The sequence below is a fragment of the Lutjanus erythropterus genome, chromosome 18 (assembly GCF_056507025.1).
Source record: "Lutjanus erythropterus isolate fLutEry1 chromosome 18, fLutEry1.hap2, whole genome shotgun sequence".
Lineage (NCBI taxonomy): Eukaryota > Metazoa > Chordata > Actinopteri > Lutjaniformes > Lutjanidae > Lutjanus > Lutjanus erythropterus.
This window is the reverse complement of record NC_139334.1, coordinates 27,037,293-27,052,158: the sequence shown is the minus strand read 5'-3', so window position 1 is coordinate 27,052,158 and position 14,866 is coordinate 27,037,293. Positions and strand designations below refer to the sequence as shown.

The 14,866-nt window shown below is 41.9% G+C and overlaps 1 protein-coding gene across 1 annotated transcript in view; it reads left to right on the top strand.

Annotated features, from left to right (window-relative positions):
• The window catches only part of atrn (attractin), a 199,021-nt gene that overhangs the window by 94,978 nt on the left and 89,177 nt on the right, over positions 1-14,866 (top strand). The window contains exon 25 of the mRNA XM_084742147.1: positions 7,243-7,304. Within this exon, the coding sequence (XP_084598273.1) occupies positions 7,243-7,304 (62 nt within the window). The remainder of the gene's footprint in view (positions 1-7,242; positions 7,305-14,866) is intronic.

The following is a 14,866-nucleotide window of genomic DNA, read 5'->3' as shown; positions in this document are numbered from 1 at the left end:
AGTCTTGAGTTCTCCTGGTTTTGCTGTAGATGCATCTCCAGATGAATTTTTTTTTTTTTTTTCGGGGGGTGGGGGGTAGCTAAAAATGGCTCTTTCGTAGAGTAAAGGTTGCAGACCCCTGGTCTATACAGTATGTAAAGTCCTTATATAGACAATAATGGCCTCACCTGAGGGCTCGTATATTAGGACAAGGATGCATCTCTTGGTACCCGACTACCAACAGGTTTTGCCTTTGAAAAAGCACTTCTAAGTAGGTTTGATTGGAAGAAATGAGGATGACAGTGATCAGGACAGTGAGGATTCTGGAGTCTTTGTCATACAGGTACATGTATAGTGTACACTGTTGTGCACTGGTGTCTTTGCAGCATGATAAGTGATAGACTAGACTGAGCATCAATACCAAGCTTTATGCAGTAAATGAATGCGCTGACAGGACTGGCTGGTGCTGGTGTGAGAGCGCGAGGTTCCTCTGGGCCTGGCTTTTTGTGCACTCTGTGCAGCCTGCCCGCCCGTGTGCCTCCCAGAGCAGCCCTGGAAGTGATTTGACTGGTTGCCCTCGTGCAAGCTCCTTCCCCCCCCTGCCCTCCTCTTCCTGAAGGGGAGAAAAATCCTGCCTCCATCCTCCATGTCCTGCCTTGTGAGGGCTTTCAGCTTCAGAACTCCAGCTGCTGCCAGCCAGCCTCAGGAGGGTCTCCAGCGCAGCTCCACAGCAGAGCAGAGAGCTGAGCTGAGTTGAGAAAGCCATCCCCCTCTCATCCTCCTCTGGTCCACCTCACCTTCTGTCCTGGTGGCTGGGGATCATATAGAAGATCACCCCTGTCCTTGAAACTAAAGCACGCAGGTCTGCTAGCGTGTCATTTTTCTTCCTTGCACTCATGGAGCTTTACCTTCATCAGCAAGGTAAAATTTTCCACTTGTTTCTCTTTTTTTCTGCCACTGCTCCTCGTCTCAGAATTCTTTTTTTTTCTATTTCTTCAGAATAACAGCCCTTCATTTTTCTTTTGTTGCCTTTTCTTACTCTCCTCGCCTTCAGTGCTCTACTGCAGTGTGGCATTAGGATGTGTGTGTGTGTGTAATCGTAGGCGGTTGGTCCTCCAGTGTTGGCAGGCAGAGATCGGAGTGTTGGAAAACGGTTCATAAACAGCAGCCGAGAAAGAGCAAGGGCAAAGTGGAATGTTAAGTTGAAACACATGCTGCATTCAGAGTGGGCTGTGTGCGAGCTAAGCCCTCTCTCTCGGCTTTAGTGCGCGGCTACACAGAGCTCACTCTCTATTTCTCTTGCTCACGCTCTGACACACCACCTCAAGGTTGCCTCTGTTTGCTTTTCACGTGGTCGGAAGAAGACTATGCAAGCCCGTTTGTTTTTGGCCATTTGCATCGGCTCCACTTGTTGCAGTCACAACCCAATCTGTTGCATTAAATCAGCTGCACACATTGTTTTGCCCCTAAAACTGAGCAGTTCAGCTCCACTTCTTGGAACACTTTTCCACCTGATGTGTGGGGGTTAATGCACAATGAGCAGGTCATTATTGCAAAATCAACCCTGACAGGGTGATGCAGGTCTTGAATCAAGGCCTGAAGTTTCATATCAGTCGACATCGATCATGTAGGCTGTGACTGACGACATGTTTTGTACTCATAAATAAGTTTGTCTTGGTCAGGAAGCTTTTCCTGCAGTTTACATTGTTCTGATAGCTGTTTATCCATCGATCGAGACGTCCATTTTCTTTTACTTAGCCGGGGTCGAGTGGCATTGGCAGTGATGTCTCTCTCCTTTCCAGCTCCTCCACCTCAGTTGGCTCCTTTTGATGCGAAGGAGCAGCAGTTCTGCTTTGAGCTCCCTCCGGATTTCTGAGCCCCTCACCGTCTGATAGTTGACCTGCCCGTTTTTTTATCAGCGATCTTCTTTTAGGGATGCACTGATTGACCCACCATAGGCCGGAACCAGGCCATTTTCTGCCCGCTCACTATTTCCACTCATCATCCCGCTTATTACATGGTTACTCACCAGAAGAAATCAATAATTTGACACAGAATTTTAATTTTGTTGCTTCTCCAGAGTCTATGATTAGAACTGCATCAATACTAAACTATACAGAAGGGCGCTGTAACTGACCAATCAGAATCGAGTATTTAACAAAGCCATGTAATATTTACTGGATAAAATTTACAACACTTGTGAAAAGCACAGATGCTTCAGCGCAGGGAAAGCACACTGACCATTGTAAAGTCAAAACCATTGTATCAAAGTGAATTCTGTGATGACTTCATCACCGTCGAGCAGCTCGGATCATCAAAGTAAAATCAATTGCGCTGAGATTAGTCAGCGAGGAGTTCTCCCACCCTCTTTTTTTTCCCTTTTCTTGATGAAGAATAGATCTGAATTTAATGATGTTTGTAATGAAACGCAAATCCCAGACTAATTACATTAAAGAGCTGTGATCTCCTGTTCCGTGCCTTAGTGAACATGTCATGATATGGTAGAGATTAGAACAGCCTCCAATTTAATACCCCGCTGTGGAGTAGCAGCAGCTGTAGCTATCAGCTGGCTGGGCCGCTCGGCGTATCTGTGTGGACTCGTGTAGTGTTTATCTGGGCCATGCATGGCTGCCTGATGGGTGCGTCTTGATACTGATCACAGACTGGGTAGGAAACAGAAACTGAGCGGTTTTGCCAGCTTGCAACAGCAGCGGGAACAACCTAAACTCAGCCAGATACTTGTAAACAGTTAATTTAATTTTATGCATTTGATGTTAAACGTCTGTAATGTAAGATTTTGGGGAATTTATTGGCATGATATGGCAGAAACATTCCATTGGTATGCATGTTGTATGCAATATGTTTCCATTAGTAATACATATATATGTCATATAATCACCTGAAAATGGGAAATCATCATTTTTCTGTTATCTTAGAACGAGCCATTTGTATCTACAGAGGACGCGGGTTCTCTTGCACGGACATCGCCATGTTCCACTGCCATATTACTACAGTAGCCCAGAACAGACAAACCAAGCACCGGCTCTAGAGAGGGCCTTCTGCATTTTTTATTAAGTTTTGCAGCTGCTGTAGTTTCTCCTGCATGCTAAGAAGGGAAGGGTGAGGCAAGTTGACTTCAAACTGCAAGCTAACCACTAGATGTCACTAAATCCTACACAGTAAAACAAAATATATATGTATAAAAAACAAAATCTGTTTGTGTTTCACTGTTAGATATTATACTAGACAAAACTCGTAACTCTGTATATTAAACAAAACATAATTAGAATATTCTCAGAGTTATTGAAAAACAAATTACTGAATTGTTTTAATTTTGACCTGATGATAGCAGTTCGGTTCAACTTTAATTGGCAATGGCAATCCATCCAATAGTTGCTGGAGCATTTCACTAATAAGCAAAAGTGTGAATCTCATGGTGGGCAGCAGAGAAAAAGTCAGGGGATCACACATCACCAAAGTCAGTAGGATGCATCATCTGAGAATGATGAATGTCTGCACAAAATGTTTTGAAATCCCTCCTGTTGTTGTCGAGACAGTTCAGCCTGAGCCACTGTGGCAAACTGAGAGACGGACAAACTAATATGACCATCTGTACAGCCACAGCGCTAGCACGGCTGAAAATACGTAAGAATGTATAATATATTATTCAAAAAAAAAAAAAGAATTCCAAATGAAGGCAGATTACTGCACCATCTTGCTGCCACAAGAAAACATTCATCTGCATTTGGCACCTGACTTGATCATAATTTCTCTGTCACAGCCAGATTTAAGAAGGAACGTTTAGTAATGCAGCACTCAAACGACAAACTGGGACGTTGCACATCTGCACACATGCACAGAACGATCTCATTCACACGTATTTTAATCTCCGTCTGTCCCGTCCTTTTTCGCGGAACCTGTTGAGCAGCCCTCCCTCGCACCGGTAACGACACTTTCCTTCAAAACTCCAATATAGTTCAAGCGGCTGTCAGAAGCCATTAAAGGAAGAATATTTCCCGGCTTAATGCCCGGCGGCAGGCTGACAGGCCCTGCTGCGAGATCCTTTGCGGCCCCTAAAGAGTCACCCTCTGCTGGGCACATAACGAGAGCGTCGCCCGGGCCTCCCGCCGCTGCCGTCAGCCTGCCTCTTGGTGACAAAGCGCCGCACACGACTGACACTTGAGATTAGCCGCTACAATAACTGTTATCGCACATCTTCTCGGTGAGACGGCCTGCTTGTTCTTCTCAAAATGGAGTTATGTAGTGATGACATGGCGCTTTAGTTTTTATCACTGCTTTTTTTGAAATTAGTATTGTTCTTGACGTAGGCTGCTGTGTCATTAGAGGAGAGAATTATGTGTCTCTGATCACCTAGAGAAGTAGATTCTTTGTTAGGCTGCTGTCACAAAGCGAACTGGGTTTCGGTTCACCAGCTGACAAGGCTTCTTTGATAATTCCAAGCTTTGCTCTTAAAAGAATCCCTGCCACTCACAGTTTCATACAATCTCTGCTAGTTTTTTTTTTTTTAATCCTTTCATTTTTACCTCCCATTTACATTCATGAGCACAGGAAGTAAAATATTCCCTCTGAATGATTTTCTCTTAATTGCAAGTACCTGATTGGCTCCTTAGAAACGCAGAATAATTTCCCAAAATTGCTCTGTAGTGTTTTGTACAGGCGAGACTTTTTTCCCGCTCTTCTTTAATCCTGCTTATGTTGGAGGAGCACCGAGGAAGTGAGCAGAAAAGTGGAGCCGCTGCTGTATTTTGGATTGTAATGTCAAAGAGTGAGTGAGAAGTATTAAGAAAACCCAAAAATATCGTTGCTCTGGCTGCTCACGTCACAGGTTGTTATCTCAGCTCTGCCACTGCCATATTTTCTGTGCCCCGCGGTTAAGAATAGTGCCAAAGCGATGAGTAGATTAATTGATTAGTTTCACTATTCTGATAATCATGAGTCATTTAAGTCATTTTCCAGGCAAAATTGCATTCATTTGCTGATTCCAGCCTCACAAACGTGAGGCTTTTCTGCTTATTATATATTGCATATGTTTAAGTATTCAACTCTTAGTTGGACACAAGCAATCTCAGACATGGACTTGATGGTCATTTTTCTCCATATTCTGACATTTTTTTCCACAGTAACCAGGAAGATAAAGCTGAGTGGTGCCGGCCAACAAAGGCAGTGATAATAATGACATACAGACAAAAACATTGGATAAATAACACAAAGAATGTCATAAAATCAGAGTTGAAATGTGATTATAAAATCGTGAATGACACTCATGATTTCATTCCCAAACCGACCTTAATGGCACCTTGACCAATCCAAAACAATAACTTAATATCCTGTAACATATATATATATATCCATATTAAAGGAATACTTCTGGAAAGAACCAGTGGAAGCTAAGCCGTGGACAGGGTCAGCAGCAAAGCATATTTTAGCCCACCAAGAAAAAAAAAAAAAAAAAAATCAGTATGACTGTAGGTAAAACAGTAACTAAGGATAAGTATCTCATATAAACCCACTTCAAAAAATTCAGACTATCCCTTTAAGATCCTAAAATATTTGCATACTTGTGTCCTGACTGACATGAGACAGTGGATCTTGGCAGCAGCGGTGCGGTGCCCCGTCCGCCAGACCGCTCCAGTTTTGGTTACCTACTGAGAACTCCGCTGCTGACATCTTTTTAAAAGTTTTCTCGGGGTGTTTTGGCACCCTGAACTTCTCTTCAGTGTCCAACAGTCTGTAGGAAAATTATCACACTGAGGATTCTGCGCTCAACAGTAATCAACAGCAACACATTAGCGAGCCAGATGGTGCTGACTACACAAGTAAATTAGACCCCGGGCCGTTCACAAAAACACACACACACACACCCTGTCATCTCACCACAGAGGCCGATGCCTTTGGACCCGTGTTGTTCTTGTGAAAAGTCACTGTAGATTTACACAAGTTTTCACCCGTCAGGGTTTTCTATGCATGTATTGTAATTCCTGATCACATATTAAGTATTCACAGACTAATCTGACATGCACACAGCTGGGTTTTCCGGCTTTTGTCTTTTCTTTCACCCCCCCCTATCCTGCGTCTTTTTTTTTTTTTTCACTGGAATTGTATGCAAATCCCTGCTTTGCAGAGGAATAATAAGCAGGAGCGGTGATAAGTTCTGGTCCAAGGTGTCACCTCGGAGAAAAGATGTGTGAGGGGAATTCTGCTGCGGGCTCGAGGCGCAGTACCCGCATGTCGCCAGAGAGAGGCAGTGTTGTGTTGTTGCAGGAATGTGTTCACTGTTAGGCATTTTTGGGGGGGGGGGGGGGGGGTGCGTTGTAGGCATAAGAGTGGGGAGGTGGTGCGACACTGCCAATGTTACCCCTGGCAACCTTGATTAAGACAGGATGTCGTTAGTACAATTGCTCTTGTGATGATTACATAGAGAGTATTTCTGCCCACATGTGCAGGAATGATGTTTTTGTGTGCAGGCTGTGGGCAGCTGAGAGAAACGGCTGCTGGCATGTTTGTTGCTGTGACAGACGTGCAGTCTGGACCACAGATAAGCAGACAGACTGGGAACCTCCCAGTAGCTGTGACTAAGGAGTTGTGAGTAGTATAAGGCTGAAAATCTTATCTTAAAACTAATTTAAGTTTGAACCACCAGACGTATACTAGATGTTCAAGGATTGATTGATTATGAGTTAATTATTAAAAATAACCTCCAACTATCAATCAACAATGAATCCGTTTGAGTCTTTTTTTTTTTTTTTTTTTTAAGAAAAAATTCTCTGACCTCAGCTTCTTAAATGTAAAACTTTTCTGGTTTTGTTACTCCTTTATGACTTTAAACAGAATATCTTTGGGTTGTTGGCAAAAACAAGACATTTGAGGACGTCATCTTGGGCTTTTGGAAACATTTTTTCACCATTTTCTGGCATTTTATAGACCAAACAACTTACTGAAGAATTGAGAAAATAATCAACGATGGAAATAATCATCACTTGCAGCCCTATGTAAAAGCACATATTGGCCACATAGTGTCATAAATATGCATATATGATCATTGCACACATATGCACTGTCTGCCTTTGTGAGCTGTGTTATCTCTCCTGCTCATTTGTGTGCCTTTTGTCAGATCTACAAGGTCGACTCCAGTCTAAAGTCTGCATGTTTATGAGTGTTTAATGCTGACCTCTTGGTTTAAATCGCCCTTATTAAAGCAGATTTCTCACTCTGTCTGTTGTCCTTTTGTTTCCCCTCTCATAGATCGCCTTCTCCCAGCACAGTAACTTCATGGATCTGGTGCAGTTCTTTGTCACATTCTTCAGGTGAGCTGCTTTCTCTCCTCTTTCCCCCTTCTGTCAGTTCACTCGCTGCGAACCACACATGTGTTGGTGTTAAAGTGGCAGCGGTCGCCTGATGCAGTGTGAACCATGGTGATGGATCTACAAAGCTGCTCTGCTGTCTCTGTGCACCAGCCATTACGATGAAGAAACGCTGCAGCTTGCTGGTTTATAGGAAACTGGTTTAGCGGTCAGCGTGCACATGCAACTCCCACCCTCTTGTTTTATTCACCCACGTCATGCTCACACAAGCATAGACGCTTACTTAATGGTGTCTCTGCGGTCCACAAAGTAAACAGGGAACACAGAGGCCTATGGCAAATAAAACTGCTCTGAAATATGAATACAAGTTAATTTAGCCCAGCATCCCTCAGAAATTTGTCTGCGTTTAATTCAGCAGCACATGATTTATTACCAACCTGTCAGTGCCAAAGCTGGGAAGTAGTGTGTCCTTTATGTAGCATGAAGGATGAGCATGTAGCGTGTCTGATGTCAGTTAGTATTATTTTTCTAACCATGACCATGATTGTGTTTCCTAAAATTTAAGCTGCATGTTCCAATCCAATGAGATCCAATATGATCAATGCAAAATGAAAGGGTCACCTTAATGTGCGCCTTTATTTTGAAATTCCCCTGGCATGTCTGTGTCACAAATGTATGGAAGAGTTCAGTCAGATTGTTGAATCATAATTAATTTGTTTTTTTGTGTGTTGACATAAGTGTAACTGAACGTGGGTCTGAAATTGATTTCAGGCCCAAAGAATTGATATAATATCATCATATCATATTAAAGCAATATAAAGTCCCTTTCACACATAGTTCCTGATAAATTCCTGGGATAACCTTTCAGGCACCACTGGTGATTTTCACTTTTCACACTACGTTCAGGAGCATTTCTATGTCTGATCATTTCTGGAGTGATGTGATTGGTTCGCTCGCTCGAGTCTTTCATCAGATGGATGTAACTCTATGTGCTCGTCCAAGCAGTGTTACTGCTTTCATTCACAACACAGCCGTACCGACGTTCTCCATGATATGTTAGTCGGTCTTGCGGTGGGAAATCGGCAGCACAGATTTCCTCAAATATTGATCGGATGTTCCTGAACTTTCTCAGGGATAGACTGCATATGTGGAAGGGGCCTTTGGTTGTCTCAGCGAATGTATTAGAAATAAAAGCACCTGCTAGTTTTACCCTGAACAGACACAGAGCAGTGTTATCACCCTAAAAAAAACAATGAGCTAGAAGAGCCTAAAGTTAACTATAGAACTGCAGATTTTAACAGAAATCCTTTGTGGGTTATAAGAATCATAAAAATAAAATTTATTTGTATGCTGGAGGCTTTCATACACAAATTCAGCTCTGAAAGACTGACAAAAAGAAAGAAGAGAAGAGAGGATAATTTAAAAAAGTCCGAACATTAAAATACTTTTAAAAAGTGGGACATAATATAAACAGTTAAAGGGATAGATGGTATGATAAGAGTAACTCCTTGCACATTACACAAAATCATTTGATCCATTATTAATATCAAATCAAATATTGATCAGTGGAGTTTTAAGGATTAGTAGCATAAAATCAACCGTACTGTCGTTGCCATCTGCAGAAAGTGTAGGCATAAATTCTTAATCAAAACGTTGACATCAAACGTTAATAAATATTGCTGATAAACGTAATGTGTTTGTCAGAGCTATCAGATATCAGTATGATGATAAGAATGAATCTTGACTATCCCTTTAAAGTTCCAGTGTGTGATTAAAGGGGATTTATTGGCAGAATATGGCAGAAATGGAATATAATAATTAGAAGTATGTTTTCATGCTGGAGGCATCCATGTTGCAATGCGGTGTTTCCAGAACGGACCAATGAAACCATGGCTTTAGAGAGGGCCTTTTTGTGTTTTTCCTGAGTTTCACCGCCACTGTAGTTTCTCCTACACGCATGGAAGGAGAGGGTGAGGCGAGCAGTGTGCAGCTGGTTGCATATCTGCAAAGCCACCGCTAGATGCCACTAAATCCTACACACTGGTCCTTTAAGTTTTAGTCACCTTAACTCAACCACACTGTTGTTGCAAGCTGTAGAAAGTGTAGGTGTTAATAATTTAAAAAATATATATATTGTTGCTGAATGTACATACATATTATACTCATCTGATGAAGAGAATGAATCTTGACTTTCTGTTTAAGTTTGTCAGCGTTACTGATGGATGCGGTTGGGTACGTTTAGAAGAAACGCTGCAACTAGCAATTATTTTATAATATTTTATACCCAGAACCCAATGTGACATCATCCAATTGCTTCTTTTGTCCAACCAATAGTCCAGTAAACCCAAAGACTACTACTGTAATTACTATCATAAATGACAAAGAAAAGCAGTAAGTTCTCACATTTAAGAAGCTGGAACCAGCAAATATTTGACATTTTTGCTTGAAAAATGATAATTAATTGATTTTCAAAGTGGTTGGCAGCTAATTTTCTTCCAGCAGCTCCAAAAAGAATAACTAAACCATATCGTTGATGCCATCTGCACAAACTGCAGGCGTAAAAAAAATTAAAACACTGACAATGAATGCTCAGAAATATTGTTGATAAATGTAATCTGTTCATAAGAATTATCAAATATCAATATTCCCATCTAATGATAAGAATGAATCTTTAATGTGGTTAAAACATGTGGCGTGTGACATCTGTAACCACACCCAGCTGTGATGTCACACTGCACTGCACTGACCCACCCCGGCATCACTGAAGGAGGGTGAGATGTTAAACCACCGGCATCAAGCAAAACCAACATTTTTCAGCTCCTGTCAAAGTTTTACCATGCATAGCAGTATCACATATACAGAGTATTCTGTATCTGTTTATTCAACACTGAGTCAAATATTCAAACACATGATTCCAAGATGGAAAGGAGATGGAGATATATTTGTCTTGCGCATTACTTTGCACACATCTCCCTGTGATTCACCCTGACATACAGTTTTTTGGTATCTTTAGAACCCTTTGGATCGTGTTGAGAATTTAAAATAAATTTCTCCAAGGCCTCTTGGCAGAGCAACACGCTGCTTTGTACTTGATGGAGACACTGTTTTTTGCTGGCAGGGCTGAACACATGTGCATGAGCTGAGCTGTGATGAATCCCCGGGCCTGCATTCTACTTCTTCAGGAACTGCTGTAATGTGTTATCGATTTCAAAATGAGAGGGGACCGAAAATTGGGTAGACAAGTGTGTTCCATGCATGCTCGACTGCATGTGTGTGTTTGCGTCTGCTGTGTATCCTGCAGAGTGTGTGTGCCCGCAACCCAGGGGAGGATTGTAAGACTTTTTTCACGTTTGTGTGCTCTCCACAATGCCCTGGAAAAAAATTGCTGGCTGTTCCAAGTCATGCTGCTTTTATTGATCCAGCAGACATGTACAGGCGGGGAGATTTGATGGGGCTGATTTGAAAGATTCTCTTCTGTGTTTTTTTTGCCGATACAGTGATGTTCAATAACAGTATGTTTCAGCATCGGCTGAATAAGTCGCCCTCCACACCACCACGCCGAGGTTTATTTTTGATGGTATTAAAAGCTGTTGCTGTTTTTTCACCTCACTCCCTTTGCATACAAATGCCGACCCTGCAGTTACTCGCTCATGACGCTCGTATGTACACATGCGTCAGCATTTGAATGTTTGCATGTCAGCATTCGAAGCATGCAACCTGCGCCTGCTGTGTGCAGGACGCAGGCAGCACAGCAATCCATAAACAGAACAGCACCTCTCTCTTACCTCCCTGTGCTCCATCTTCCTCTTTACCTTCTTCCTCTTTTTTTTTTTTTTACCACATTTCCTCCTTCTTTCCTTTTCCTACCCCCCTTCTCTGTCCCTCCTTCACTCATCATTTTTACATTCCCTCTCAACCCATGTCCCTTACCAGGGCTTTCCTTGAATGTTTTCAAGGCAAGCAAAGCTGGAGAACGTGACGTGCACAGTGTCCATAGGGATATAAATTTTATACTAAGATGGAACAAAAACATAAAAAACGAAGATTGTGACAAATGACACTGTTTATTTTGGCAACATAAAAACACGTAGCTGTAGATTGGGCTATAGTTCTCTGCACTTTTCACTCACTGGCTCTATTTTTTTTTTTTTATCAAATAAAAGGGCACAGTGTTCAAAAGTAAAGGAAAAGAGCTTTCCAAGCTTGTGACCTGTTTACTGGTAACAACAGAATTATTCTTAACTACATATTATCATAAAATAGAAGCACTAAAATTCAGTATTAGATAAATAAATAATTGTCTTATATTCAAGTGTTTAATGTTTGATATTAATTTGCAGTGACTGAGTCACAAGCTATTGGAAAAACAGCAAATATTTCTATAAAACACATTAGAAATCAAAATACACATGCCACATGAGACCAATTCATTACAATTTTTTTAATCATAATTTTCACAAATATAGGAAAAAGTATAGAGGGTATGCACTGATGTCACCAGCCCCGCCCCCTCAGTCGGACTGAGTGACAGAACATCCTGCGACATGGCTGCCTTCAGTGGGGAAACCACCAAACCACGAGTAAAACAATCAGTTACCCGTGTAAACTAAAGGTAGCTGGACTCGACAGCAGTCATCACAACTTTCCAAAGAGTGGTTTGTGGATATCGATGTTTGGCCGGGAATCAGGTTTCCTAACACTATATGAACCTGATTTCTACACCTGAGACAGACACAGCGTACAAAAGTGGTCAATAAGTCGTAAAGTCAGATTGGATTTGTTGGCAAAATTAAAGTGACAAAGATGCCAAAGGATATTCTGGTTGTACTTGTAAAGTTTATTACAGATATATTTATTTTATGACATTATTGGAGAAACATGTTCTGCAGCATTGAGACTGCACAATGCATGATTGTTGCACAGAATATAAATGAAAGATGTTAAATATTTATTTCATGACACGAAATGACAACCGCAAAAAAGGTGGCCCACCTTTAACTTAGATAGACAGGGAAACTCTCTACTTTCATCCTTTACCTCCATCCCTGCTCCTCCTCGTCATCCTTCTTACCCTCCCACTCCTGCTCTCCTCCTCTCACTCTCCTTTCATCTCCAGCTCTCTATCTCCCCCCTCTGCTCTATTTTCCTCCTCTTTTTCTCCCTCTGCCTCCTCTCCTCTGTCCCTTGCTTCCCTCCTTCCCTCTATCTCCCTTTTTTTGTCCTCCCTCCCTCCCACCACTCCCTCTGACTTGCTCTTAATCCCACAGCTCAGTCTTTTTTTTTTTTGATGTGTATTCTGCCTGCCACTGATTCAGCACAGATGAGCAGAGACCTAAAGTTAGCGAGCTCGCAGCCTTGTCCCTGTTTGCTTCTGGGTCTTTGGGCGCCGCATTGTTTGTGTTGCGGGGGAGGAGAGGGATGCTAATTAACGTGGAAATTGTTTGCTGTTCTCCTCTCTGAGTTTCACTGCGTCTTAATCTCACTCTTTCTTGCTCTCGGTTCTTCCTCTCTTTCGGTACCACGTTCCCTGTGGGGACAGATGAAGGTGGTGCCATCCTGTTATCTGCAGCGCCAGCGAAGACACCCCCACCAGCATTCTCCAGCCGCAAAACAGATGCATTAAACATCAGCGCTAACAATAATAAGCGTTCACATATTCACGTCCAGCTGTCCAGCAGCTTCTCACCTTGCACTCGTTATACTGAATCACGGCTTTCACGAGGGAATTCAATTAACACTTGTTTTTTCCTTCCCTAGTTAAAAATCAAGCAAAGTCAGGCACGCTCACAGTCCCAACAATTTATGGAAAACTTTTTCATGAATGTTTTACAAATCGAACGTTGTCTCTAGTTATGCAAACTTAATGTTCTCTTCCAGGCCTGGAAAAAGCCCTGGAGAATATAAAAATTTCCCAAACACTTTTGGAAATGCACTGAAAATGTATTCTTGAGCTGTGTTTTTTTTTTTTTTTCCCACTCAAGCTGTCATGTTTTTAATTTAAAAACTTGGCCGCTGCTAAAGCAAGCGCCCTTTGAAGTAATAGTGACCTGAATGACAAATTTCTTGGCTACATAAGTCCAAACTGCTGGATGGAGGGAGCTAAAAGAGCTAAATCATAAAATGCAAGTTTTTGAACATCGCGCACTGGGACATATTTGTCACGGAAATATTGCTGCAGTTGTGGCTATTTTTGAAGTCTGACTTTATGCACCACGTAGCCTACATTTCCCTCTCACCCGGCTAGATAGGAGCTCCTTCAAAAGCAAAATAAAGTTTGTTTATGTGAATCTGAATAGTTGATCTTGTTTATGAAGCCAGTGTTTAGCATCTGTGCATTTGAGAGTGGAACTTAACCTACAGAGGTTACATCTGTGTGTTTCTTGGAGAATTAATGGCACTCGAATATATAATTAACAAAAATTACATAAGAACACTTTAATGTCCTATTCAGGCAAGTGTACTTCTTTCAGTGCAGCAGTGACTCCTGCAGAATAAACCATTTTTCAGCAGCGCGGGCAAAAACAAGAGGGACATCATGTTTTGATGTAAGTATAATCCTGGAAAAAGAAGGAGGTCAAGGCGCGGTGATAAAACTGTCAGGTTTTTGAGACAACATCCAGCTCCTCTAACCTGCAGTGGGATCCCGGCTCTTTGTTGTTGTGGGACGGGTGTTTATTTTTATGTTTGATGGAGACATCAAAGTAACAGGAGGAAAACAGTTTCTGAACTGCTGTTCAGGAACACTGACCACACGTTGGCCCGCTGTGGTGTTTACTTCTTCAAAAACTTGACTTAACCCTCTCATAGTCAGCGCGGCGCCGATGCCCGATGTCCCAGAAAATTCTGCCCCCCCCCCCACCCCCAAGAGTGTGCCTCCCTGGTACATCTGTGCTGCTCGACGGCTAATATTTAAATAAGTCATGCGTTCTTGTGGGCACTTCATCCAACACGAGTGCTTACATATTTTTTCTTTTTTTTTAGTACTGGTCCCGTTGGGAAGTGAAGCCCTGATGTTGGCAGCGCCACACAGCCAACAGTGTCACTAGCCAAAGATACTCGAGTCTGTTTCTTCAGACTCTTAAAGAAAAAGGTTCTGATTCAAGTCTATTTTTATTACAATACTCTGTGAGTTTTGGATATATGTCTGCCTGAACTAGATGGCACTCGAGTCAAATGTATTTTTTTGGCGTTCTGAGCACCACAACCCAAGAAAATCACAAACGTTGCCGTTAGCAGTTTAAGGAAGGAACTAGTTTCTTTCTATCAAACTACACCTGCCAAACATTTCATCACACAGAAGGAAGCGCGCATCTAGTCATGGACAAGAGGCTGGTGCTTGCGACAAAGTGAAATCTAAAATACGCTTGCCATTTTTGTGCATTTTCCTTCATGGATAGCTGAACACGTTAACTATCGGTAATTGATTATTCATTCATAGTTAACAAGATACAAAATGCATGTCTTTTACTCAGTTTATGTTTAATTTAAACAATTTTAGTGGGACATTTATTATGCGAAACATTAATTTATGAAGTGAAAACAATCTAATCAATCAGTATTAAATG